This window comes from Lagenorhynchus albirostris, chromosome 11 (genome assembly GCF_949774975.1).
Source record: "Lagenorhynchus albirostris chromosome 11, mLagAlb1.1, whole genome shotgun sequence".
NCBI classification, from domain to species: Eukaryota; Metazoa; Chordata; class Mammalia; order Artiodactyla; family Delphinidae; genus Lagenorhynchus; species Lagenorhynchus albirostris.
The window spans coordinates 80865052-80892747 of record NC_083105.1 but is presented as its reverse complement, the minus strand read 5'-3'; the positions used below and the strand labels follow the sequence as shown (position 1 = coordinate 80892747).

Genomic DNA, 27696 nt, shown 5'->3' with positions numbered 1-27696 from the left:
ACAAGTGTTTATTAATTTATATTTTTCTGAAATATTTGATGGTATGGTTGGTAATATGGTAGGTAATGTGTGATATATTAACATTTATTATACAGTTGTAATAATTAAGACAGCATTATATTTGCATAGGGATAGGTGAATTGTCTATGGAGTTAGAGTAGGGAGCCTGAAGACAGATTCATGCATATGTGGAAACCTGATTTATGACAGAAGTAGCATTGCAGATGACATATTTTTTGGCTCAAGCAGTTTCTATAAGATATGCTAGCATAGGTATACAGAGGTCTGTGTTGATAGGTGTTCATTACAGCATTGATTATAATAGCAAAAGATAAGGAACAATTCAAATGTCTATCAATAGAATAATTTTTAAATAAGTAATAAAATAATCCATTATATAAAATTATAAATATACAATGGAAAACTATGCAACTGTTTAAAAAGAAAACAGGGAAAACTGGCCCTCCCATACACTACAGATGGGACTGATAAATTGGTACTCTCACTCTGGAAGGCAATTTGGTAATAACTATCACAGTTTAAAATATGCAAGTCCTTACAGACAACCCAATTAAAAAATGGGCAGAAGAACTGAATAGACATTTTTCCAAAGAGGAAATGCAGATGGCCAACAGGCACATGAAAAGATGCTCGACATCGCTAATCATCAGGGAAATGCAAATTGAAACCACAATGAGGTATCACCTCACACCTGTCAGAATGGCTGTCATCAGAAAGAACAGAACTTAAAAATGTTGGCGAGGATGTGGAGAAAAGTGAACCCTCCTACACTGTTGGTGGGAATGCAAGTCGGTGCAGCCCTGTGGAAAACAATATGGAGGTTTCTCAAAAAACTAAAAATAGAACTACCATATGACCCAGCAATTCCACAGGTGGGTATATAACCAAAAAAACAAAAACACTAATTCAGAAAGATACATGTACCCCAATGTTCATTGCAGCACTATTTACAATTGCCAAGGTATGGAAGCAACCTAAGTGTCCATCAACAGGTGATGGATAAAGAAGATGTGGTATGTGTGTGTATATATATGGATATAGATATATATCTATATATATATATACACACACACAATGGAATATTGCTCGGCCATAAAAATGAATTAAATTTTGCCATTTGCAACAACATGGATGGACTTGGAGGGCATTATGCTAAATGAAATAAATCAGACAATGAAAGACAAATATTGTATGATATCACTTATATGTGGAATCTAAAAAATAAACTAGTGAATAAAACAAAAAAGAAGCAGACTCACAGATATAGAAAACAAAATAGTGGTTACCAGTGGAGAGAGAGAAGGGGGGAGGGACAGTGTAGGGGTAGAACTAAAAAAGGGATTATATGAAACCATCTGTGTGAAACTTTGAAATTATAATGCACTATAGAATTTAAAGAATCTTTCATTCAATAAAAAATGAAATAAATAATTAAAAGAAGCACTGGACATGAATGGATGAAGAGGGGTGACTGGCTAGGTGTCTGTCTAATCAAAAGGCTGGCTTTCCCCATCTAGAATGTTGCGGATTACTCTGTGGATTCTGGAACACTGAAAACAACAACTGCACAGGCAGTAAAAATGAATTACAGATACTTTGGCATCTAAGAGAGAAGTATGTGTCTAATCAGTCCATTGACTAATATTTTTATGTCAATTACTTAGAAGTGTCAGAAATATTACTTTTTATCTTAGTGAGATATTTTTTCATTAATTTCATTTATTCTTCACATATTTACTGACGGCCTTGTGTATTGAACCTCTGCTTTTTGTCTTGCTCCTCTCCTAGTCTATTCTTCCTACAGCACCCATGTGAACATACTAACATATGTTCAACCGCAATTATATCATTATTATTTTTGCATCTAAAAAAATAAATAAAATAAAATATGCAAATCTTATGATGTAGAAATTCCATGTATTAGAATCTGTCCAAGAGAAACCCTTGGACAACTTCTGAAGGGAGTGCACTCAGGTTGTAAATTTCCTTGTTGCTTCATAAACAAGACAAAATTGGAATAAACTTACATGTTTATCAACGGGAAAGTGGCTAAATAAATCATGGAATGCAGTCAAGCAGTTTCTTGAAAATGAAATAGGAAAAATTTCCAGTAATGACAGTGGAAGAAAGTGATTATGTGAACCCTGCCATAGTTAACAATTACAAGATCTTGACCGAATATTTTTTAAAAACCTATCTTTAAATGCTTGAAAACACCCAAAGTAGACAGAAACCACTAGGAATGGACCGGACCAAGGTGTTGGTATACCCTTCTGTACTATTTGAATTTGGACCAAGTGCAAAATAATTTTATAAAACCGCAAATAATTAGATTTCAATCTGTTTTATGTGTATTAAAATGAAACATTAAAAAATTCAATTTTAGTCTCCTACATAGCTTTTAAATTAGGTTAAGCATGTTTTTACTTTTAGAATTAAAAGTGCATCTGTAATTTCCTAGTAGATTGCCTTGCTCTATTCGGGTTAAGTATTTATTGATTCAGTCAATCTCAGCAAATATTTATTGAATGTCGAACATGTGGCCAGACCCTCTTCTAGATGCTGGGGTACGATAGTCAGCAAGACAGACAACTCTCTGCTTACCTGGGGTTTATCTTGTAATGAACTGTCTTATTTGATAGAGACTTGTAAGCAGAAGGTATATACTCACCTAAAGGTATCATCTGAGAGAGGAAGAAAAAAAAAACCCATGTGAAAAAAGGATAAACAGGAATCTTACTTCTTTATGTACATTAAAATCCCAAAATATTAGAATTGAAGGGAGTCTTAGTAGTTTTCAATCTTTTTACATGAGGATTTTGCTCAATATAATATATTGTTTTTTAATTAATTCTTAGGATACTTCAAAATTTTAATCTTTCATTTTTTCAGTCATTTTGAATTCAATGGATTATGGATGTGTAATTTAATAGAGAATTCTTGTTTGGATTTGTCTTTTTTCTTTCATGTTGGGGGGAGCATGTAGGAGGAATAGTCAACTTTTACATAAATATGACAGGTGTGTATCATGAAATGGAATTTATTTGGCTTTCTTTCGAGTTCCTCCATTCTATAACCTGTAGGTAATGTGTTGTCGTTGGTTATTTTTACACAATGAGCAATTTTTTAGGGCAGAAGAGTTAGAAACCCTTTTTTGATGTATCCAATAATCCTTACCATCCAGAAAGTTCTTTGTTATATGACTTTTATTACTAAGCCTCTATGGTTTTGTTCACTGTATTTGTTATTGATACACTAAAACAATCCTAATAAAAAATCTATAACTCAACGGGATAACCAAGTCAAATTTGTTTCAACAATATCACATGTTTCTTAAACCTTTCCCAAGAACTTTCTCTAATTTCAGGAAATTGTTTATATCCTCACCTGTCTTTTGTCCCAGTTAAACTCTATGCATGGAGTAATTATGCTGTTTTTCTATACCATGTTTTTCTTCTGTTTTTTGCATCTGTTATGTTTTTTATGATATTTGTGGATGTCTAGTCTGTATATTCATTAAGAACTGGTATTTTTATACTATTTTATATTATCTGAAACCACTCTGATCAGATTTATGGCATTTCTCCAATAACTGAATACCAACATCAATTATAAAATTGTAATGATTATCATCTCAGCTTAGATGATAGGCCAGAAATAGTGACTGCACTGTCTCTGAGTTTAAAGCACTATTTGATTTTCTAAATCATCATCTGAAAAGGTTTCTCTAGTGGGCTTAATATTCTTTAGCCCTCAACTAAGTATATTCTTTTTCTCTTTCTCTCTCTCTCTTTAAAAAAAATCAACAGCTTGATCAAGTCATCCGCCAAAGAAGCCTGTCCAGTTTGGAACTGTTCCTCTCTTGTGCTCAGAAACAGTTAAGTGCTTTAATAGCTACGGAACCAGTTGACATTGAATAAAGAGAACGTGACAACCTAACCCACACTGGCAATGGATAAATCATTAGACCTCTAAAATACATGCTGTGAATTATAAAGATGCTTTTGTTTTCTTTCCAAACCTTGGAAAATTGATTTCCACTTCAAGGATAAACCAAAACAGTATTTAGAAGAACTACAAGAGATCTAATTTATTTTCTTTTGTTTTCTCCTTTACATTTACTATTATTTTATTAGCAGTAGTAGTAACAGCAACAAAAAGTATGATGTGACCCCAAAACCATTGAAAATTACCAGATTACCAAAAGTTAACAAAGTAAACTTTATAGCCTCTGGTGCCCTGTTAACATTGTATTTGGCAAAAATACTAAATATTTTTTACTTATTGTTTCACAATGACTTGATAGGATTCTAGGATGTCATCATACATTTATTTGATTTTGAGGCTAGAAACAGCATGGTTTTCAACATCACCTATTTATCTATGTAACTTAGATGTAAAACACTGATATGACAGAGAATCATTCTGATATTACCAAACCTCTTTTCTGTAGTGGGATCTATGTATTTTCATTGGTAACAATTAACAACACTAAAGATTATTAAATTAATTCAACTTTGATCTGATGTACCATTTAAAGGAATATATGTGTGTAATGTGCTTATTTCTTATTTCTTTTCTTCAAAGTCACTATGAATCAATAAAATCATTTTTCTTATGAATCATACCATGAACTTAATCTCTAGAAAGAGAATATAACTTAGCCATTTATAGGGATTCGGGTTCAAATATAAGAGATGTGAAATACTTTCCCAGTACTTCAGAAGTACTTAATTCATGAGCAGTGTGCTTCAATGTGAAATCATGAGTTGTTTTTTTTTTCAAACATCAAAACTAAAATATCATTACAAATGTATGCAAATATTCTGTCTTTTTTTCTGAAATGCTCCTACTTTCATAGGCTTTGTACTTTTCTGGGAATTTCTCAGTGTAATAAAAAAGAGCTTCAAATCTTATTTGGTTATTATTATTTTTTAATACTTTTTAAAAAATTATTTAAAAAAGTTTTTTCTTACTCAAACTTCTACACCCATGGATGATGATGTTTTTAATTTATACCTTCCCCTAAATATTATAATAATATTTATCAAGAATCTTTAAATGTTAATGACTACTTAGGTTTCTCTTACAAATTTAAATAAGAAATTAAAGCAAGCAGGCCACTGACTTGAAATGCAGCATAGTTTAAAAGGGGGAAAAGGGCTTTTAATTCAGGAACAAGCCAATAACATAATGTTATGGTCACATTTAAAATCAGTTGACTCTTTGTCATCAAATTTTAAATAATAGGATATTTTACAAGTTACTCAGATATGATTTAGATGAAAATGAAGCATAACAGGTCACTGAAACTAAGATCCAGAAAGCTGTAGAAATATCAAGAGTAGATAATAATCTACACTTCTCTCTCTACCCCTACCAGCACAGAATGATTTTTTCTTCTTCCATTTGGGGTTACATTAGTCTATGCTATTGACATAGAGTAATTGTGGTCTGAAGTAATTTGGAACAGATTGACACTGATCAGTCTGTGAATATTTGAGGAACACCCACCATGCACAATAATAAATTCTTATATTGCTAAAATACTTTTTTCCCATGGAGTTATCCTTAAAGATAACTGAGAATAATCATCTGAACATAAAACTATTTGATACATACTGAATTAGCTAATAATCTATTTTGGTGATGTTCAAGTTATAGATTTCCACATTTAGAACTGTGTTCTCTTTTTGTCCTGGTTATCACAAGGACATAAACCATCTCAGGTAGCATTCCCTAAGAGAATTAGATGATTAAGCATTGTGCTGTGCCCAAAGATAAGAGTTTTTCCCTGAAATGTGAGCCCAAAGTGTCAAAGTAGTCAAATGTTTTGTATCTAAAACTTTCCCCTCCTATTGTATGGTTTCCTTAACTTTCTTTATATAGCATTTTCTACCTTTATGTTTAGGTGAATAAGGCACCATTCTGAAAGACTAAGGGTAAGAGAGGAATTCTGTTTTTAGAATGACAAAGCCACTGTCAAACTGTGACTAATTTTAGTAACATGCTTGAGAGTTCATTATTAGAATAGTTATTTCCTCAAAAAAAAAAAATGAGTATCTGCTTTGAGCCAACTATTTTCACATGTTAGCTCAACACCCCTGTGAAGTTAAAATAACCTTGTGAAGGAGATTCGATGTTAGTGAATATTTGATGTTTAATTGCCCATGATGACCAGGTAGAGTTGTGCTTCAACCCCAGAGCTTTCAACAGACAGTTTTACTCTTTCTAGTACCCTGGAGATTCCCAATAGTCTCTCCATAAGAAATTATCTGGAAATTTTTATCCCATGTAGCCATCAGCTTATTTTAATCTTTAAAGAAGGAGGCTAGCCCCCTCTTATAAGCCTAATTGGAATTCTAGCCCTGCCAGATTCTAACTGTAGAACATTGGACAAGTTGCCTAACCAATTTGAGTCTCTGCTTTCTCGTTTGTGAGGTGAAAATAGTGATTTTTATAGGCTTTTTGTGAAAATTAACCTTGTAAAATGCCCCATAGAGTAGACCTCACTGACGTGGCCACCAGTTCACAACAAGCCCCCTTTCTCTGGGAACTGCCTACAAAATACAGGTGCAGTTGCCCACAAACAACTGGCCAAACAATATTATTCTGCCCCTCTAACGCTGACGGGCTAATCCACAGGTGAAGACCACATTGGCCTCCTGTGAAGAGTCATGTGCTGAGATACTTCAACTATTTTACCCTAGGGGGCCAGACATGAACTCTGCTTCTGAGGTCAGAAGTCCCCTGATCGCTGCCTTCCCTGACTCTTGGATTCTTTGAGCTACCCAAATATTCTTCCAATATGCCAGTTGGAAGAATACTTTTTTCCCTTAAGCCAGCCAGAGCCAGTTTCTATTACATGCAACCAAAAACGTATTAACCGAGGCAATCCAGCACAGAGCCCAGTGCATAATCCCTGGATACCCAGCGCTTGTAAATTCTTCATTTCCTCCACCATACTAATCCTCATCCAAAATGGGAATACTCTTTGCTTTATTTTTAAGGAATGTTAAAAATATAACTGAACCAAAGCCCCTATTGTCTAATAAAGCCAAGTAAATCACAGAGACCTAAAACTATGAACAAACAGTGCCCGATTTAGAAGTTCTCTGTCATTCAGAATCTGGAGTAGAGGTTTAAACCCAGCCTCACTAAATGCTGATTCATGTTGCAGTTCAGTGGAGCCTTACTCAGTGATTGCTTTGAAATCAAAACCAGAACAACGTCCCTATGCTTGATATTATTCTGCATTGAGTCAGGTATTTTTATTCTGATAGTTAAACTGACTGGAATCAGGAAATGCTATATATGCCTTAAAGAATGATAAAAAAACAAAAGAATTATTCATTCGCTGAATTTAAAAAAAATAGTCTTTGCATAATAAATCCTGAATAAGAAAAAAAAAAAACCTATGTAAAAACCTGGAAAACATGTATGAAACTCCAAGAGAAAAAAACGAGAGTTATTGAATCCAAGCACTTATCCCCTAGTCTGCTGTTTACATTCCAGTAAACAACTCTACTGTGTCTCTGAAGACTACCAACAGGAAGCAGAAAGCCAAAATAAATTAATAGTTCTTAGGTTGGGAATTGGATTCAAGTGATCTCACTGAAAATATAACTTTTGTCAAAAATTTATCTCTGATGAAATTAAATACCAATTAATTGATAAAATTCAGTTGTACCTTTGATGAAAAAATGTTGTTTGATTTTGGAAGTTATGTGTTGGCATTCTCAAAATTATAAAACAGAAACAAATTTTAGGCTGTTGGGAGAGATTTACCTTGGAGGTGGTACAGTATTTATCTTAGACACTGAAAACCAGTGTACCCTAAGAAACATAATCATTTAAGAACAATGGTAACAGCTACAGCAACAAACTGTCAAAGAACAACACCACCCTCCCAGCTCTATATGAAGATATTCAGGGATTATTTGCTTTTTATGAAGATGCCTTTTCTGGAAGGTTCCAAACTATGTTGCTTTTCAATAAATCTTCATCAATTAAAAAAAATAAAAAGCCAACGTGTTCTGAATCCACAGGCCACTTACTCGTGGGCATCACCACCATCATCATAGTAAGTGGGCAGAAGCAATATATGAAAACTCCCAGATGTGACTGCCAGAATTTTTTTAAGCCAGACAAAACTAAAAATGTTCCCTTTATTTCATTGAAAAATAAACACAGTTCCATACACCGAATCTGCCATAATGCAGGGGCTCTTTGGGCATCAGTCATTGGTTTATATAAATAGAAGGAGAAGAGCTGGTAAAATTTTCTTTGCTCTCACCTGGTTTTCTGTTTTCTTTTCCCAGAACCATCCATTCCCAACAAGCTGATCCCCTTTAAATTCTACTTCCTCCCACCCTGGGCACTGCACACTAGACTTTTCCTATGCAGTACGTGTGGAGTTAAATAATAGTTTGTGTTAATTGCCATTTATAATTAATAATCTGTGTTCTTATTTGTTTATATGTATCTCCTCCTGAAGGAAGAGCCCACATCTGTCTTGTTTATTATATTCCGAAAGCATTTCCTAGTACCTAGCCTGTGTGTGGATTTAGTGTATAATAGTGAGTCCATAAATAGTTGAATCAATCAATCATTCCACTTGTAATGTAATAAATCAACTAACCCTGAGCTAATAGAGTGACTACTAATTTAAAGGATTAGCTAAAATTGCTGTGTTTCTAAATGAGGTTCTATAAGAAAGTTAAAAAACTGTCATAAAACAGTAACCAGCCTTCTGAGCACTTTAAAATGAGTCTGCATTTCCAAATGCTACAAGGATGACTAAATCATAGCTACTAGAATGCTACTAAATTGGTATGCTACCCAAATTTACAATATCCTCTGAGAGTGTAAGTAGGGAAGGATATATGGCAAATTATATATATACGAAACAATTTCTTATGGTACCAAGAGATACCTGACCTCCTGGTGAGTGCGCTGTAGGGTAAATATTAGACTCACTGGTCCATCAGGTTTCAGCTACAATAGGAGGGAGGAAGAAAGTTTGGAGATGAGATTGTATGCATAGGGTTTTGGAATCAAGAATAGGAGATCCAGAGGGCCCAGTAGGAGCTGCGGGTGAGGAGAGGGGAGGGTTTGGGATTGGGTCAGACCAGGGAATATTCAGAGCAATGTGGTGTAAGAGTCCTGGTGATAATGGACGCAGAAGGATACTGATGGCCTTTTAAAATCCAATTCTGACTCCCAATTGTTATGCAAACTGGTCTTGTACTTTTGAGAAATACACAGAGATGAAGAAACAAACTCATTCAAAAGGTAGGAAAACTTGACTCAGTCCTGGCAAAGATTCAGTTCTCAGAAGTCTGGAAGCTGATTTTAAAAGAAATAACTGAAGCCACAGAATGTACAAATCACTGACTTCAACACAGCTCAGATACTGAAGCAGATTATAGAAAATGTTTTGTGGCAAGATGTATATGTAATGAATTTTGAGAGCTTGCTCTTTTGTGTAGGTATTCTTTTCTAAAAATGTTAGAACCACCGGACACTGTGGAAAGCACTACCTTTATAAAGAAACATACTTTTCCTGTAATTTTTTAAACCTTTCTCTTTGCCTGCTTTCCATAACTGCTAAAATTGTAAATGTTTATAGATTTATAAAAATGTTTAGCAGTGTTTCAAGTAGTAAAATTTTAGTAATTGTCTAACACACTTTATTTTTCTTATAATTTTTTTCTTTCTCTCATAATGCAGGGAATAGACTTTTATACTTTGTATCAAATCAAAACTGACATGTTGGCAGCAGTTACATAAAATGAGATAAACTAGGTAGAAATATCAAATCAGGTCCTTTTAGGCTTGGAACCAGTCTGTAGGTTCCAAGTAGTCCAGATAAGCAGCTACAGTTATTGATGAGTGAGACATATTCTCTTTTATATGAATTAAATTCTTTCAAAGTGTCACAGTGATTCTACCTAATATAAACCCTTGATTATGCTGGCAGTTCCCCACATGAAGAATTCTTGTACTCAGGAATGTGTTTTATCTCTATTCCTTACAATTTGAAATGCATATTCTCTATTATAGATGTTAAGTAATCTACCTGGGAAGCCTGAAAATTCTACATAGCCTATAATGCAGTGTTATGTAGACCTCAACCTTAAATGTAATGGTGCTGGTGCCCTCATTTTTTTATTCTCTCTTTCTATGTGATCTCTTCTGATTCCACAGCTTTACATACTCTCTGTATGCTAAAGACCACTGACTTTAAGTCCAAAGTCCTATATTCAGCTGCCTACCCTATATTTCCACTTAGATGTGGTACCTAACATGTCAAAAGCAGCGCTCTTCATCACCACCTCACCTCTGCCAACCAGAGCTCTTTCTGTGTCTTTTCTAATATTTTCCATCTCAATGAATATATCATCCTTCTCCATTTCTCTCTTTTATCTCTCTCTCACTCCCTACTTCAAATTCAGTTCTGTCAGCTTTACTCCAAGACTTATCTTGAATCCATCTACTTTTTTCCATTCATTCTCAAGACTACCTCCCTGACCAAAGCCTGTGTCATCTCTTGCCTAGACTTGAAATAGTCTGCTCAGTGAGCCCTTGTTTCCATTCTTGTTCCCCAAAAAATCAGTTCTCCACATTACAGCTAATGATTTCCTAAAACCTAAATTTATTGAACCAACTAATGTCTCTATGGGAAAATGCATTCATAATTTCACTTTGGATGCTAGGAACATATACAGTGTAGTAGGAATAGATTCAAGTCATTGGTGGTGGTTTCAGTCATTGGGGCAGGGTTGCTAACAGGATCAAGTGCAACTGGTAAAAGTATGACTGAGCTGAGGAAAAGGAGAAAGTTGGTAAATCAATAGTTAAGAGACCTGCAAGTGTGCAATGGGTATGTATATACTCTTTTGGGATCCAGCTGGTTCCTTTTCACATCCTTTTCTTCTGTGTGGCTTAAGCTTTGACCTGCCTGCTTCTCTACTGTTACTTTTATCTCCCAGAGTATTTCCTCCTTGAAGGTTTACAGAATTCAACATTATAAATATCCACAATTTCTTAGATAGTCACTTCAAGATTGGTTAGGAATTTTATTCACAGAGGTGGGAAAAGTGGAAGTAAAATTTTCATCCAGAATCGTGTATACTACAAAAGAATATGTAGCTTCAGTCCATTCTGGGCATTTTCTGACTCAGCTAGCCCTGGCTTGGGGTGTGAAGGACCAATATTTTCTCACCTTCATTAGCCTTCTTCTAGGGAAGAGAGAGGCTTCTCAGCCCTCATGAAAACTTTGTTCTCTCCTCTTCCTGCCATGTGGCACCACCAACCCTACCATTATAGTGGACACTGACAAATCAGGTAGGAAACTTCAGTAAGATGGGGGTGGGGTTGGAAGAAATGGGGAGATAGCAAAATCCAAGAATTCCCAAACAGGAGCACCCTGTCCTTTTATGAATAGCTGTTCTAATTATGATATATTCAATTGACTAACAGAAATGCTTGAGAGGTGGAATGTATCAGGTACCCCTGGGGCAGTCAAGCTTGCTTCAACAAGCTGAGATCACTATCAGGTAGCCATGATTCTTTCCTCTTTGAAATAGAGAACATGGGACCATATAAGACCACAAGGTTGGAGCAACTCCATGAAATAATTTATGTCAAAACGAGGAGTTTTGGGCAATGAGGTGATCTTCACTCTTAAATTTTGTGCTATAAGTATTTTTGCATACTTCTTTCTCTTAAAGAATGAAAAAATAAGAGGAAGGCTGTATCTTTAGTTTGCTCAATGAGAAGGAAAAATTGTAATTGGATACCCTTACTGTCAATCATTTAGCAATGCTTCTGGATAGAGATTAGGGGAACTTTCTATATATGCATTGTGTAATATGATAACCACTAGCTATGTGGGGCTGTGAACTCTTGAAATGTGGCTAGTGTGACTGAGGAAACTAATTTTAAAATTTTATTTAATTGTAATTAATTTAAATTTATATAGCCACATGTGACTAGTAGCTACCATATTGTAGATTTTGAATCTAGGAATATCCTTGCCAGGGAAAAAGCCGTGACCAGGTTTATTACCCCTGACCTTTAAAACAGTCATATTTGTTCTCTTCCACCCTTCTTAAGATTAGTGTGGAGAGTAAGGAGGTCATGAGTACAAATGCGTGTGAAACTCTCTAAGGAAAGGTATTTCGTCAGTAGAAAGCTGAGAAGACAGTGCTGTTGAGAGTTAATGTTATCATGACTAAAGAGTAAAAGAGACCTAATAAGTCAGGATAACCCTCTGACTAATGTATGACTCTCAGAGCTAGGAACATTTGTAGTTGAGTGCTTACAAAGAAAAGAGATCTCTCTGATCTTTGGCCAAAACTTTTCAAAAAATCAGAAATTCATCTCCTAAATTTGAGGAAATACTTTAAATTTAGTCTTGGTTTGCTTTTGAGAGGGATCTGGAGAATTAATATAACTTTAATTTTGAAAATTAAGCAGAAATTGAATAACCTCATTATTCAGTTAATTCAGAATAATTCAATTTATTATTCACAATTGAATAATAAGGATTCAGACTTCCAAAATGGATTTTTAATTAATAAAAAATAATGTCTAATTAGTTATGAGTCTTCAAAAATATTTACACTGTCTTCCAATAATTGAATTTGTTGAGAAATATCATTTCATTTAAAAAACATGTGTTGAGCTCCTACTATGTGTCATGTATTGTGCTAGACATAAACAACTAGTTAATGCTCTTAACAGTTCTTTTTAAGAAGAGGAAACTAAGGCTGAGAGCGGGTCAGTAACTCGCCAGTGATCACTGCTTTACAAGCACTGCTTCATCAGGTATGAAGCTGGGTTCCAACCCACGTCTACCTGATGCCAAAGTCCATGCTTTTCAGAAGGGGAAACATTTTCTTCCGCCAGTTACGTTCACCTATTTTATTTAACCTAGCCACTCAGTCTGTTTGGATTCACTTTTGTGATGTATCCCCCACCGAAGCATGCTGATGATCTTAAAGAATTTACAAACTCCAGGCTCAGCTTCTTGGCAACCAGGTTATGCTGAGTGGTGCATCGCCAAACCTGCACTAAACCCTGTAGCTTATTGGAGTGTTAGGGTTTCTGCTGATGGGGCAAAGTTGTGGGAAAATCATTTCCCTTCTAAGCCAAATTCCATTTAGTTGCCATTGTTTACCTGGTGGGAAAAGATTTACATTCCACAGCTCAGACAAATCAATACTGCTTAATACTGTGATTTAACTTGGAGTTACACTAGCTAAATGACAAGAACGCCTGGCTGGAATATAAAGTCAAGACATCAGCTACTACACTATTGGCTAATATAACCTAACAATGAAGATTCTTCCAAAAGACTAATCTTCTCCCAAGCTCTAATCAATTCTTAAGGGAAATCATCAGTCCAAATCAATAATAACTTGATGGTGTGATGAGCATTATAACCTTACATTTTCAGAGAAGAAAATAGAAATGGCTTGACTAACGTAATTTAATTCTAAGTCTTAGTCATAGAGCACAACACAGAGCCAAGAATCACTAGCTCCTTTCCTCAAATTTTACCTATTATTTGAAATTGATACAGCTCACCAGTGATATTAACATCAGAAATTACATCACATCTTAAGTAATTTGGAAATACACGATAAGAGTATTGTTTCCATTGCAAAACTTTACTGAGAAGATTTGTATTGTTCCCTTTTATAATTTATCACAGTTTATTCAGGATGGAGCCAGTTTATTCAGGATGGAGCTGGGTTCAAGACTCATGTCCGTCAGCTTAGTATTTAACCTCCCTTGTGCCTCAGTTTCCTCAGTTTTAGACAATAAAACTCACATCATAAGCTTGTTAGATTAATACATGTAAAACCATTAAAATAATGTCTGGCTCACAGCTCAGAGTTTATGTTCGTATTCATAAAGAATAAAGTTGCTGTTTACATTACCTTTACTTTAAAATTTTTCATTATCATTTTTGTTAATATTTTTCATATTGATAGAATGTCACTTTTTAGCTTTTAAGAATACTTTTGTTATATTGATTCATTTGTTCAGATTGATGGTTTTTCTCTTCTGTCAAACCATGTCTTAATTTATTTGAAACACATTTATGATCTGTCATGTTTCAGCCAGATGTCCCATTAGCTTCTAAAAGTAAGCTTAGAATTCTGTAAAGCATCTTCAGAGAGGGCGTATAATAATGCTTTACGGAATGATTTTTTTTTCCAGTGGTGGCAAAAATTTTGAGAATTCTAAAATGCTCTTTCCTTCAACAGTTATCTAAAGTTAAGCCCTGAGCATCTGACCTCCATGCAACCTCCATATTTCACTGTTGTGATTGTCTCAGGTATGTTTACCTTCAACAGACCTAGTCCCCTAATCTCTTTCTCCTGCTCCTGGGCCAGTCTGCTGCATTCCTGTCTGCTGTGAAGAGTGGTGACAAATACTAATCTGAACTAGACCACAGTCGCATGAAGTCAGATGGAGGACTTGGCCTTGTATCAAACCTTAAAGCAGAGGGGAAGGGTGGAAATGCTGTCTTGTAAATAGCAAGCCACCCAGTGCGTAAGCCCTGAAAACATGTAAATAACACTACATCTCATATGCTTTATTTCTCAATTTTGTCATGCTACCTTTGCCAGCTAGTTTAACTGAGTACGATTTGCAATGTTATTTTATTGAACATTTTTTGACAATTTGAGTACAGCTCTGAATGTAGTATTAAATCCTCTTCTGGCTCAGCAGATTGCAAAATTGCACGCTCTGTCTACACATCAAATCCTAGGTCTGGAGGGGAATTTAGACTTGACCTAGTCCAGCACATCCAGAAAACACTGCATTTGAGCTCTCTCATAGCAGATGGTATTTCAAGCTATCCTAAATGACATCTTTACAAGAAGATTAATTACATTATTACAGACACAAAGGTTAAAATTAAGCTTGGCTTCCATTTCGTATAAATTCATACAATTCTTTCTTCTTGTTCAAGGATCTCTAGCCAACTCCAATGGCTGGACCAGTAAGTTTAATCACACTTCTGTGACTAGGAGGAAACTAAATATCATAAATTATGTTAACAATTTAGTTCTAAATTCTTTGTCAGCTTTATGTGTCAGGTTTGGGATTGGTCAATTTTTTTAATCCATCGGGGATCCAGTGTTGCAGAAGTCCTAAAGAAAAGCTATTCTGAAGAATTCTCAGAGAATCAACTCAATTCTGGCAACTCTTTTATAGAGATTTTGGGATGACCAGAAACTACACTGGCACAACACTTAAAGCTTTGGCCTAACATGAATTTAAATTATAATCACATTATAATATTTTCTAAGAATTCCGTAAGAAAAAAATTGTATATGGTCAAAGGAAGGAAAAATTGCTTTAATCAAAGTCCCAATAATTGAATAGCATATATTCAGTAACAGAATGAAGATTTACCTCAAAACCATTGGGCCTTCTAGCCTCACAGTTTCTATTATTATTTAGAATTGTTTTTCAGCTATAAGTTGACAAAGATAGATTGCTTTAAAATGTTAGCTATGTGGCATTTTAAAGTTCTTTTAAAATAAATTCACATTGATTTTAAACTTAACTCTAGTTAGATTTTTAATATGTGCTCAAATTGCAGAATTCTTCATAATCAACATCTAATATCTGTTCATTTCATTTATGATTAAGTAGTCTCTTCATCCATTTATTTATTTTTTAAAAATTATTTTCCCCTCTTAAAAGAAACTTATTGCTCTGTTATGTGTTTGCTTGGAAATCATTCAAACTGTAGAGACTTCTGGTCTTATTCTCTCCAGTTCTTCTCTGTTTCTGGGACAGAGGGTGGATCGTATTTCCCTAAACCGTGGCAGTTAGATGGGGCAGCGCTATGATACTAATGGATGATGAGCAGAACTGAAGTGTATCATGTCCAAGCCAAAACATTCAGTTACTGCTGCCAGACTCACCAGCCCAAAGCTCTCTCCCCCTGCCGGGTGACAGTGGAAGAGACCTCGTGTTGAGATTGTGGAGATACGAGATCAAAACAGCCTACATCACTGAGTTGCTTCAGGAAGGACAGTTGGCTTGGAGGGTCTCATATCCACATATGGTTTTAATTGAATGAGAAATAAACCTTTTTTTTGGCATGTCAAGTCGCTGAGATCTGGGAGTTTTCTATTATTGCAGCATAAACCTGATCTATCTTAATATAACTAGACAAGATGAAAGAAAACTCAGGAGGAAATCTAACTTCCTTGAGAATCTTACTGAGACCTACTTAGACCTTGTTGTCCCAAAGAAGATCAATCAACTTCCTCAGCAATGAATGTTGGTTTAGTGTCTAATGTTTGTAGTCACTACACAACATACCTGGGATACAAAGATGTTGAGGATACAACCCCTTGCCTTCAGATTGCTATAAAAGTACTTCCTGGGATGATGTCAAGCTATTCAAAATTGGGAAATTTTACTGAAAACATTTTTCTTACCAAAAAAATTCTTAATCTGAAAATAGCACATGTGCGCACACACACACACACACACATTGTGTGTATGCATCATACATTGTTATGCATTCAGTCTGCATGAATGTTATACATATATGTGTATGTATACATTTGAAGGGGTGGGGGAGAGAGAGAAAGATACAAGGCACCACATTCTTCAGTTGATCTTTCACTAAATTCCAAAATCCAGACAGAATAAATTTGTAATCAGTGTAGTTGTGGTCTACCTGACACTGCCTTGCACAGAATAAAAATGGCTCCCTGATAAAATGGAAATCACATATTTTATTTCCAGCCAGTCTGTAACTGGTCATTTTTTTTGTTTGTTTTCTTTCTTTTGCAGAATGGGTCAAAGTAGTCTGAAATGAATTAGTGCAATAAAAAAATATATATAGATAGGTAGATTTTTCTTTTACCATTACATCGTATTTACACTTAGTTGCAGTTTTTTGTACTAAATCAAATGTAGATTTTTATTGAATTACTGTTAATGCCAAAGAACTGCTGTTCAGTCAAATAGCTGTTTCATGGTTGCACCTTAGCTTGCCTCTGGCCTACCTGTGCCACCGGGTGCTGACATACCCTTCATATATCACAGGAGTGAAGACACTAATTTATGGAAAATCTGGGCTTAGTTTTTCTTCATTTAGTTGAATAATCCAGTTCTTGAAATAATCAGTAATAAAGAGATAATTATGATTAACATTTCTACCCACCTTTTCATAACTAAGGGTTTCTTTTAACATATATTTCAGCCCTACAATACCTCCTTCGAGTGGCTAATGGTGTTCTTATATCACATGTTAGAAAAGTAAGACTAATTAGCTTATCTAAGAGACACAGTTATCAAGTGAACAAACTACCATCCAAACTCAGGTCTGTGCTCTGATAACATATGTCAGCACAATTTTTAATATAAAAAATCCTTTTTGCAAATACTCCTTTTATAAAATATTCCTTTTTAAACCACAAGGATTCAAAACTCCAGACTGCTCTTAGAATTACCTAAATAATCTCTAACAGCATTTCTAGAGGGGTAGTCATGGGTCACCTGCATCAGAGTCAGCTGGGGTGCTTGCTAAAATGCAGATTTCTGGTCTCCTACCTAAACTTTGTGAATCAGAATCTTCTAAAGAACATTTCAGAAATTTTCGTTTTTAACTTATTTTCCAGCTGACTCTAATATACAATAAAGTTTGAGAACTGCTGAAACATACTTACAATCATTATTCCCAAGCAACTGGGAGACTCTCAACCCTTACAGAAGTGACTCCAATTTTATCAAAAGAACACCTCAATGAGGCCCTTTATGTTTGACCACGTGACCCATGTCAAGAATCTAAGGTGTGAATTCAGTTTAGCTAATAGTAGGAGCCAAGGAGATGCAGTGGTAACCAAAGAGCAAGGGGTAAGGAGAGGAGTACTTTTTCTTAATTTGGAGAGTAATTTGAAGAAACACTGAACATAAACATACTAACACATTACTTTAAAATATGACATTGAATGCTGGCTTTAGGAAACATAAAAAAGGCCAAAATTTATAAATTTGGAGGCTTATGCTAAAGAAAAATTTGAATATAAAAATGAAGTAGGTGGTTGGGGGTGGAGAAGTTAAGCAAGAGGTTGTCTATCACTGGATGGAGAGAAGAGAAACAGACAAGTAGAGGGTGTGAAGAGCAGCATTTGAAAACAAAACAATCTTTACACACATTCTTTTAACACAAGGTTAAGTGGTGGTATCCTGTTTTGCAGTTTCAAAACCTGAGTCACAGAGAAGTCCCATGAATTGCCAAAATTCAATCGGTTAGTCAATGGCAGAACAAACCCAACTTTACTCCAGTGACTCCAAACCCACTGCTTTCCCACCTAATTATATTACATTTTCTTTTGTTTTAAACCTTCCAACTAGTTTTCAGTCCACCTGAGGATACTGTATCTGTCTGAGTCAATATGAACTAATATGGCAGAGCTTTGGGTAAGCACGTTAGCATTTTTGAGCCTTTCTTGCAATTTTTCCCCCTTTGGAATAATTACAGACTGCTGTGTTTTAATTATAGTGACTTTTAGGATGCTCCAGATTTCTCCCAAACAGTTGGCTTTTGTATTTTCTTCTTCTGCCTTTCATCTTAAGATTTCTAAACTCTTCTGTATCCCAGTGAAATTTTTCCTTAAGAAGAAACCCTAAGTGATATATAGTCCACCTGAGTGACATGGCGGAGGAAGACACAAATTAGCTCCACTGAATACTAGGTGTAAATGCTTTCAGGTAGCTCTTCTTAGTTGAAGACAGTATAAAGCAATACTCCTTTTCCAAGCCATCTGGAGGCAACTTACTGGCAACGAACAACATGGTCTACATAAAAGTACTAATTCTGATTTCTATGTGTCATCTGCATGTTGCACAACTCTGTAAATTATGCATAGAAACAGAAATTAGGAAAAGGAAGCAGCTCTGCAATGTGCTGTGATTAAAGAATCACCAAGCATCACCTTACTTGGCTGGTAGTTAGGGTCTATGTTTGTTTATTTAAAAAAAATATGCAGGTGTAATGGAATGGCTCCTCCTATAACGTGCAAAGTAAATAGATAATTGTATTTTGAAGGCAGCAGTGTCCTTTCTGTAAATAATCCATATATCAGGTTTTTCTGCCCATTAAGGTTCACCTTCCTGTGGTATATTTAAGAAAGAAAAGAAACTATTTATATGTGTTTCTGAATCGTCAGTGATTGCTACTCACCTGAGATACATGGTTCTTTCTCTCCTTGGTGTGTCACTGCCACCTCTTCAAAGGATTCCGTAGTTCTGTAATTTTTGTCTTTTAAAAAAAACTGCTTTGTTGAGGTATGATTGACATGTAAAAGCTCTACATATTTAGTATATACAACTCGATGAGTTTGGGAATAAGTATTCACAGTGAAACTGACACCACCATCAAGGCCATAGACATATCCGTCACCTCCCAAAGTTTCCTCCTACCTCCTTTATTATAAGAAAAACAATAACTATTAATATTATTATTTTGTAATAGAACACTTAACATAAGATCCACCATCTTAGAAAATTTTACGTATACAGTATAGTATTTCTATCTATAGGCACTATGCTGTATAGTAGATATCCTGAACTAATGTATGGTATTTAACTGGAACTTTGTACCCTTTGATTACAACCTCTTCGTATCCCCATAGCTCCAACCCCTGGCAATCATCAGTGTACCATCTGCTTCTATGAGTTTGACTGTTTTAGATTATATATATAAGTGAGATCATACGGTATTTGTCTTTCTGTGCTTGACTTAATTCACTTAGTATAATGTCCTCCAGGTCTATCCATGTTGTTGTAAATGGTAAGATTTCCTTCTTTTTTAAAAAGGCTGAATACTATTTTATTTTATGTATATCTCACATTTTCTTTATCCATTCATCTGTCAATGGACATTTAGGTTGTCACTATCTTGGCTACCGTGAATAATGCTGCAATGAACATGGTAGTGCAAGCATCTCTGTGAGATCCTGATTTCAATTCTTTTGGATAAATACCCAGAAGTGGGATTGCTGGATTATCATATGATAGTTCTATTTTTAATTGTGTCATGTCCTTCTTTACTGCCATCTCACAGTTACAGACATGTGGCTGGAATTCTGTCCAAAATATATAAAGAATTCTTAAAGCTCAACAATCAGAAACAAATGACCAATGCAAAAAATGGTCTAAACACCTTAACAGACACCTCACCAAAGATATACAGATGGCAAATAAGCATATGAAAAGATGCTTCACTTCATATGTCATCAGAAAAATGCATATCAAAACAATGAGATACCACTACACACCTATTAGAATAGCCGAAGTGGAGATCACGGATGATATCAAATGCTGGTGGGGATGCAAAGTGACAATTTAGCGGAAGACAATTTGGTGGTTTCTTACAAAACTAAACATACCCTTATTATACAGTCTAGCAATTACAATCCTTGGTATTTACCCAAAGAAGCTGAAAACTTATATTCACACAAAAATCTGCACATGGATGTTTATAGTAGCTTTATTCATAATTGCCAAAACTTGGAAGCAACCAAGATGTTCTCCAATAGGTGAATGGATAAATAAACTGTGGTACATCCAGACAACGGAATATCATTTCACACTAAAAAGAAATGAGCTCTTTGATCATGAAAAGACAAGAAAGAAACTTAAAAGCATAATAAGTGAAAAAGGCCAATTTGAAGTGGCTCCATATAGTTTGATTCCAATTATATGACATCCTGGAAAAGGCAAAACTATGGAGATAGTAAAAATAATAGTGGTTGCTAGGAGCTAGGGTGGAAGGAGGGATGACTATGTGGGGCACAGAGGATTTTTAGGGTAATAAAACTATTCTGAATGATACTACAGGGGTGGATATATTTGTCCAAACTCGTAGAATATACAATACAAAGAGTGAACCTTAGTGTAAACTGTGGACTTGGGTGATGATGTTGTGACAGTATAGGTTCATCGGTTGTAGCAAATGCACCACTCTGGTGGGAGACGTTGACAATGAGGGAAGCTATGCATGTGTGGAAGCAGGGGCTATGTGGGAAATCTCTGTACTTTCCTCTCAATTTCGCTGTGCACCTAAATCTGCCTTAAAAGACAGTCTTTTAGTGAAAGAAACGAAAAACAGTAAGAAAGAACTCAGCTACAAACTTTCTAATGCTGCTGACTTAGCCGTAAGTAACTGGAAGCTCTGTCAGTACACTAAAAAATATAAAACCTGGCGGAGTAGCCGTGTCCATGGAAGCAGCTGCTACACCAGCACATTCTGACTGACCCGCTGCACAGACAGCGCAACCAGTAGCCACGTTCACAATGGACTTGGGACACATTTTAGCCCCAAATAAGCAGGATATGTAAAGAAGGAAAAGAACTCTGAATGTTAATGCACAAACCCGGGCCTCTCCCACGGAACCACAATAAGCGTGCTCAGCAAAGATGGAATTGAAGCTAAGAACTTAGAGCTGGACCACAGTTGGCTTGGCCGGCATCAGAGCAGACGGGGTGGTCGGACCCTGACCTGGCATGAGACGGGAAATTTGGCTGCAGGACAGAAGGGCACACTCTGCATTAGGGCAAAGTCTCAAAGGAGCCCTGGTGTCCCGTCGTGAGAGATGGAAGCTCTTAGATAAGCAGAGGGACAAGGCTCCGGCACGGCATGTAAGGGAACAAGGTTTCAGGCAGGAAAGTAGGGGAGGGGCTTGGAGAAGGCCCTTTACTGTCTGAAACCAGGATTGGCCGTGGAGAGTTATCTTCTGATGTCTTTAGCTCCCATTAATAAATGACAGCAACTTACCTGCACTCTACATCCTAATGGCGCAGCAAAACCACTGCCTCTCGGCCTCACACTCACGATGCTGATCCGCTTTTGCCTGTTTTTTTCTAGGACGGGTAAAGTGTCACAACTCGGGCTTAGGCCTCCCTGGGGTAAACATCAGGCATTCGCCTTGCCGTTGGCCAGAGAGCTGCCTGTGGTCACACATCAGAGACAAATTAACACTGGCACCAACCTTGCATTTGGGAGACAGGGTAAGAGTTTACAGGCTCCCGAGCGCTTTCACAGCCCCTCTCACTGAATCCTCAGATCACATCTGGTGCTGCTCAGGCACATCTGGAAGGCCAGGCGTGGGTGGACCACGTCTGGAAGAGTGGGGGGGGGAGGGAAGACACATCGGGCACTCTCCCCTCCCCACCTTCCTGCCTGTCACTCTCTTCAAAGAACTCAGGGCAGGGAGTCAGCACACGGGGCTTCTGAGCCCCATCTTCCTACTGACTGACTGTGAGCTCAAGGGCAAAGTCAATTACATATCAGGTGATTTCTAAAGTTCCCTCCAGCTTCAAGGTACATTCAAGGTCACATTCTGTGACAACCGGGAGAGGTAGACAGCAAGGCTAGTGATGCCTTCCTTGAAAATGGAGACCCTGTTATTCAAAGAATTTAATAATTCCTACCACCAGTTACACAGGTGATAAGTGTCTCTGGACACTTTCACTTAGTGTTTTTATCATGATATCACGCACACACACACACACAAGCGTGCGCGCGCGTGTGAGCACACCTGTGGATTATCCTCGACCTGCCTGGATCTGGCTCAGATAACCTGACACAGATAAAAGAATCTGTGTTTTCACCTAAACTCTACTAATTACTTGGACAGTAGCTGGCTAAATAAGATTTCACAGATTGACAGCCTGCACACAGGATTTGTCCTGAAGCCCTATTTTATTTGGCTGCCTGAGTGTTTTGTTAAAAAAAAAATTAACATGTGGCGACATTTTAAATTTGGGATATTTTACATAAAAACTGAAATGTTTCAATTCTCTTAAAAAAAAAAGATCTGGCAAAATGACAATAACTGGCTGAAATGAGTTCATCATTATACTGTCCTTTCAGTTCGTGTTTTCCAGTCTTGGCACTGTTGAGATTTGGGGCCGAATAATTCTTGCTGGTAGGGGGTTGTCCTGGGTAGTTGAGCTTTTCAGTCCTGTGCCCACCAGATGCCAGTAGAAGTAGCACTTTTCCTTCTGTGTGACAACCAGTGGTGACATTGCCAATGTCCCCTGGGGAGAGGGGGGCAAATTGCCTCTGGTTGGGAACCATGACTGTCTGTCGGCGTTTGAGTAGTGATCCCTGGACGATAGAATTTTAGAGCCGGAAAATGTGTAGTGCTACCCTCTGCTTTTACAGAGGAGGAAACTGAAGCTCACCCAAGAGGTGAAGTAACCAGCTCAAAGTGGCACAACCAGGACAGCTAGGAACAGAGCTAGGGCTGGAACCCTGATCCTCTGAATCCTTGGGCAATGCACTTCTCCCCTCCACTTGCCGCCTTCCAGGCCCCCACTCACCTGCCGGCTCCTAGGGCTTTAGTTCCTGACCTGGGAAGTCTGACTGCTCCTCTCTGCCCTCTCCAGAGCGCACTGAGCCCTGCTCGGGGTGCCCTGATGAGTGAAACTGAGCAGCCCTTCACTTGCGGGGAGCACCTCCCCAGCCAAGGCTGCCTGTGCTGTCTCACTCAATAGGAAGGGTTGTTTCGTAAACACTGACCTTGTTCTCTGCTCATTCAATAAGGATTGTCCTCATTCCCAGCTGATTGAGATCACCAGTCTCTCCTGCGTTCTTGAAGCAACATTTCCTCTAAAGTCACTTATAAAATGTGCAGCCAGACCACACGTCTGTCTGAAGTCGTTTGTCACTCTGCAAACTCCTCAGGAACATGGTCATCCTACGACAGTCAGATGATGTTATTTATACACTTAGAGCTTGTTTCACCATCGCAGGTCTCGTCCTTTTTGATAAAAAATGGTTTTAAGGACATATTAATGATTTCCCACAAGAGATATTTTCTTTTCAGAATAAGAGATTCCTCTGGCATGAGAAAGTACATGTCAAGGCTCTTTGGGCCAGGAGCCCCCAGTACTTGGGTTTACTTTCGGCTCTGCCACTGTCAGTCTGTATGGGCTGGGCAGGTCCATAGCCTTCTCAACTATAGAAGCGTGTGTGAGTGTGAGTGGCCATGAGATCCCTGGAAGCTCTCACATGGAGTTAGTTATGTTCTTGTTTCATCCGTTGGAGTCCATGTGAGATTTCTCCCCTTATCAAGTCCTGTTCTAATTGGTCTATTGCGTTTTTGACAGAGAAAGCCCCAAAGACACCTGTTAAAAAATGTTATTCTTTTACATACCTACAGGGGGCCACCCCATAGATTAAGTAGAAATTTTCCTACTTAATAGTGAAATACCTTAGTTAGAAAGTAGCTTTGCCAGATGGTCAAATAGTTCTTCACTCAGTTTGTGGGTATGTCCTCCTTGGATGTCCTGCTGAAGTGAGAATCGTTTGAGCATGGAATGACGCGTGTCCCCCTCCTCCCCCTCTCACCACCTTCCGTCCTCCCACGCAGTGTAGGAGGACTTGTCACGTGTTTTCCTACATTGTTATCTGGAGCTTCTGGATCGCTGCCACGTGACCACTCAACACTGCCGTACGTGTGTTCTTGTTGTCTTGTTTTCCATTCTGGATACATCTCTCCCTGGTATAGTTTCCTACCATCTGTGCTTCTGATCATCTCATCCTTTTCTTTTCTTTTCTTTTCTTTTCTTTCCTTTTCTTTTTGTTTTGTTTTATTTGTTTGTTTGTTTTGCGGTACGCAGGCCTCTCACTGCTGTGGCCTCTCCCGTCGCGGAGCCCAGGCTCCGGACGCGCAGACCCAGTGACCATGGCCCACGGGCCCAGCCACTCCGAGGCACGTGGGATCCTCCCGGACTGGGGCACGAACCCACGTCCCCTGCATCGGCAGGTGGACTCCCAACCACTGCGCCACCAGGGAAGCCCCTCCTTTACTTTTCTTTTGTTTTCTTTGAACTTGGGGAGAAAAGAAACTCTGCATGAAAGGTAATGATAATAGCAGAACAGTATATAAAAGCGTTGTTGGTAACATTCCTTTGTGTCATGTTTTGGGTCAGTCTGATCATGGGTGTGTCTGGACAAGTGGAGATGGGGAAGGAGAGCCGTAGGAGCTGAGATGCAGGAACTGAAGAGATGAATCAGGAGTTAAGGGTGGGCTGCAATTTGGACTCACCCAAGACACACCTGATTCTGAACATAGCTCTAGCTATAAGACTGCCTACTGGGGATAACCTGGTCAGGAGTGGTTGAGGAACTGGGCAAGGCTGGGCCCATAGATGAAGCCTTCACTGCCTAAACTGAGCAGGGCCAGAAAGCCAATGTAGTGAGAGTCATTTTATCTCCAAACCTCAGCCATGCTTAATTTGACCCACATTGTGTGCCTCTGTGTGGATATACGTATACCTTATACTTATGTCTCTTTATTAAGAATGAAATCAAATTGATTTAAGTTTTTGTTTAACATTGACTTTGTATCAAACGTTTTACCTATTATTTTAGCAGAAGGTCACAAGAAATGCTAAGGACAATTGCTAGCTGCCCTTGAGTATATGTTCTCCCTTTCTTCCTTAGCAAGAAAGTCCTAAAGTTTAGCTGGGCATGTGGCACCTCAGCTAAAGACTCCATCTTCTGGCTCATCTTACAGACTGATGTGGCCATGTGACTAAGTGCCAATGGGATGTGAGCAGAAGGGATGTAAATGACGTGCCTTTTGCACCCTTGAAAAGGGAAGGATTATGCCCCGCTACATCCTCTTCTCTCCAACTGGCTGCAAAGCAGACATGAAGGCAGGAGTTGGGAACAGACAGTTTTAGCCCGGAGATGAAAGTTGAGTGTTAAAGATGCAAAACAGGACCGGAGGAGCCTGGTCCTGAAACTGTGGAGTCTAGATTGGTTATGGTCAGACGGTGTCATGAGAGAGAAATAAACTCCTGCCTCTTTTGAGCCACAAGTATTTTGACTTCTGTTACAACAGCCAGACCTGTTTTCTAATACTTGCATTCATTTTTCTACCCTCTGTGCAAATGAGCATCTGAGCCTCAGAGGCAAATAACTTGCCTAAAATCATCTATAGAACAGTCCCTCCAAGCAACCAAATGTCTTGCTTTCTCTTAGATGTCATCTCTCATATGGAAATGCCAGTGAAATCATACAGCTCTTTCCCCCCACCGAAAGGAATGCCCTAGTCTGAAGCAAGGGTACGCCTGGCTAAGTGGGCAGCGGTGCTTTCTGTTAACCTCTGTCCCGGGACTCCAACCACATCAGAGGCTGAGCTAGTTTTGCAATTAAGATAATCCATTTGGTACGTCCATAAATCATAATCATGATCATCTTTACTTTGTACCAATTTTACTACTAACTGTTTACATTTAAGGGCTTTGGTTTGGAATTTTATATAGTTAAAACGAAATTGTTTAGCCCCGAAACAGAGAATATGTTCCAAGGTATTTTATTTGTTCACTTAAAATTTTTAAACATTGCATGTTAGTGAGATGTGGATTGTGACAGCTATCATGGCATCTCTAATTTATTTTCTTTCAGGAGGCCTGAGGAGCTACTCATGAGATGCCAAATGAGAGGACAGCACACTTTCTTGGTCATCTCTGACTAGCTGTCTTGCATCTTCATGGTGATCTCAGTGCTTCTAATTCCATTTGGAAATTTCTGGACTTGTTTTAAGAACTACTTGTGCAGGACAGCTCAGTTATATCTGTGAGCCATAACTGAATGTCTCTTATCTCTGAAGCTATTTCCAAGATAGGCAAACAAAGGGAGAGGCAGGAAGAAAATTTCTTTCCTTCTGCATATGCAAGCACTGGTTAACCATGGAGTACAACAAAGGTAAGGTATTATATTGTCTGTAGGACTGGAAAAGCCCTTGCATCAACCACTGTGTTCAGAAATTGTGTTTTTACTTTTGCCTTTTCCACAATCTCTCATTAAATATTTCTCCCTCTTCCCAGTGTTATCTATCAATTATGAAATGCCATTTAACTAGAGCATCTGAGCTCTCATTCGCCGAACATTTTTACAGTTTATTGTTCTTTATCTAGATGTCTCATCCATTTTATACAACTTCTTTTATCAACGATAAGTGAAATATAGATCTTACATCTTTACTGCTCAGAGAAATACATTCTTATGGTAATGTATATGTGGTTGGGGGCAGTGATGGTAAGGGGGAAGAAAGATGGTTGTCAACTGATTAAAAGGTTAGGCTTATTGTCTGTCTTGTCAGGACTGTGAGTAGTCACACAGCATGGAAGCGAGGCAGTATGGATTTATTCAACTACAAATATTCATTTTTTTAAAATTGAAGTATAGTTGATTTATAATATTACATTAGTTTCAGGTGTACGACTTAGTGATTCAATATTTTTCTAGATTTTACTCCATTTAAAGTTATTACAGAATAATGGCTATATTTCCCTGTGCTATACAATGTATCCTTGTAGCCTATTTATTTTATACATAGTAGTTTGTATCTCTTAATCCTTTACCCCATCTCACCCCTCACCCCTCCCCTCTCCACACTGATAACCACTAGTTTATTCTCTATATCTGTGAGTCTGTTTTGTTATACATATTCATTTGTTTTAGTTTTTAGATTTCACATGTAAGTAACAGAGTGTTTGTCTTTCTTTGTCTGACTTATTTCACTAAGTGTAATACTCTCCGTACTATCCAGAGCAATCTACAGATTTTAATGCAATTCCTATCAAAATATCCATGACATT

At 37.5% G+C, this 27696-nt stretch overlaps 1 protein-coding gene and 1 long non-coding RNA gene across 6 annotated transcripts in view; one reads left to right on the top strand and one right to left on the bottom strand.

The window, feature by feature from the left end:
• Nucleotides 1-26886, top strand: part of CCDC91 (coiled-coil domain containing 91) — a 398338-nt gene extending 371452 nt beyond the window's left edge. For 2 of the 5 annotated variants that reach the window (XM_060166649.1, XM_060166651.1), the window contains one exon: nucleotides 3831-4937. In XM_060166649.1, the coding sequence (XP_060022632.1) occupies nucleotides 3831-3941 (111 nt within the window). In that variant the 3' untranslated portion in view covers nucleotides 3942-4937. Of the gene's footprint in view, nucleotides 1-3830; nucleotides 4938-8342; nucleotides 8640-26500 lie in introns of those variants that run through there. The other 3 variants (XM_060166648.1, XM_060166650.1, XM_060166652.1) reach the window with 3 other exon arrangements.
• Nucleotides 1-27696, bottom strand: part of LOC132528792 (uncharacterized) — a 738513-nt gene that overhangs the window by 449738 nt on the left and 261079 nt on the right. The window lies entirely within an intron of this gene.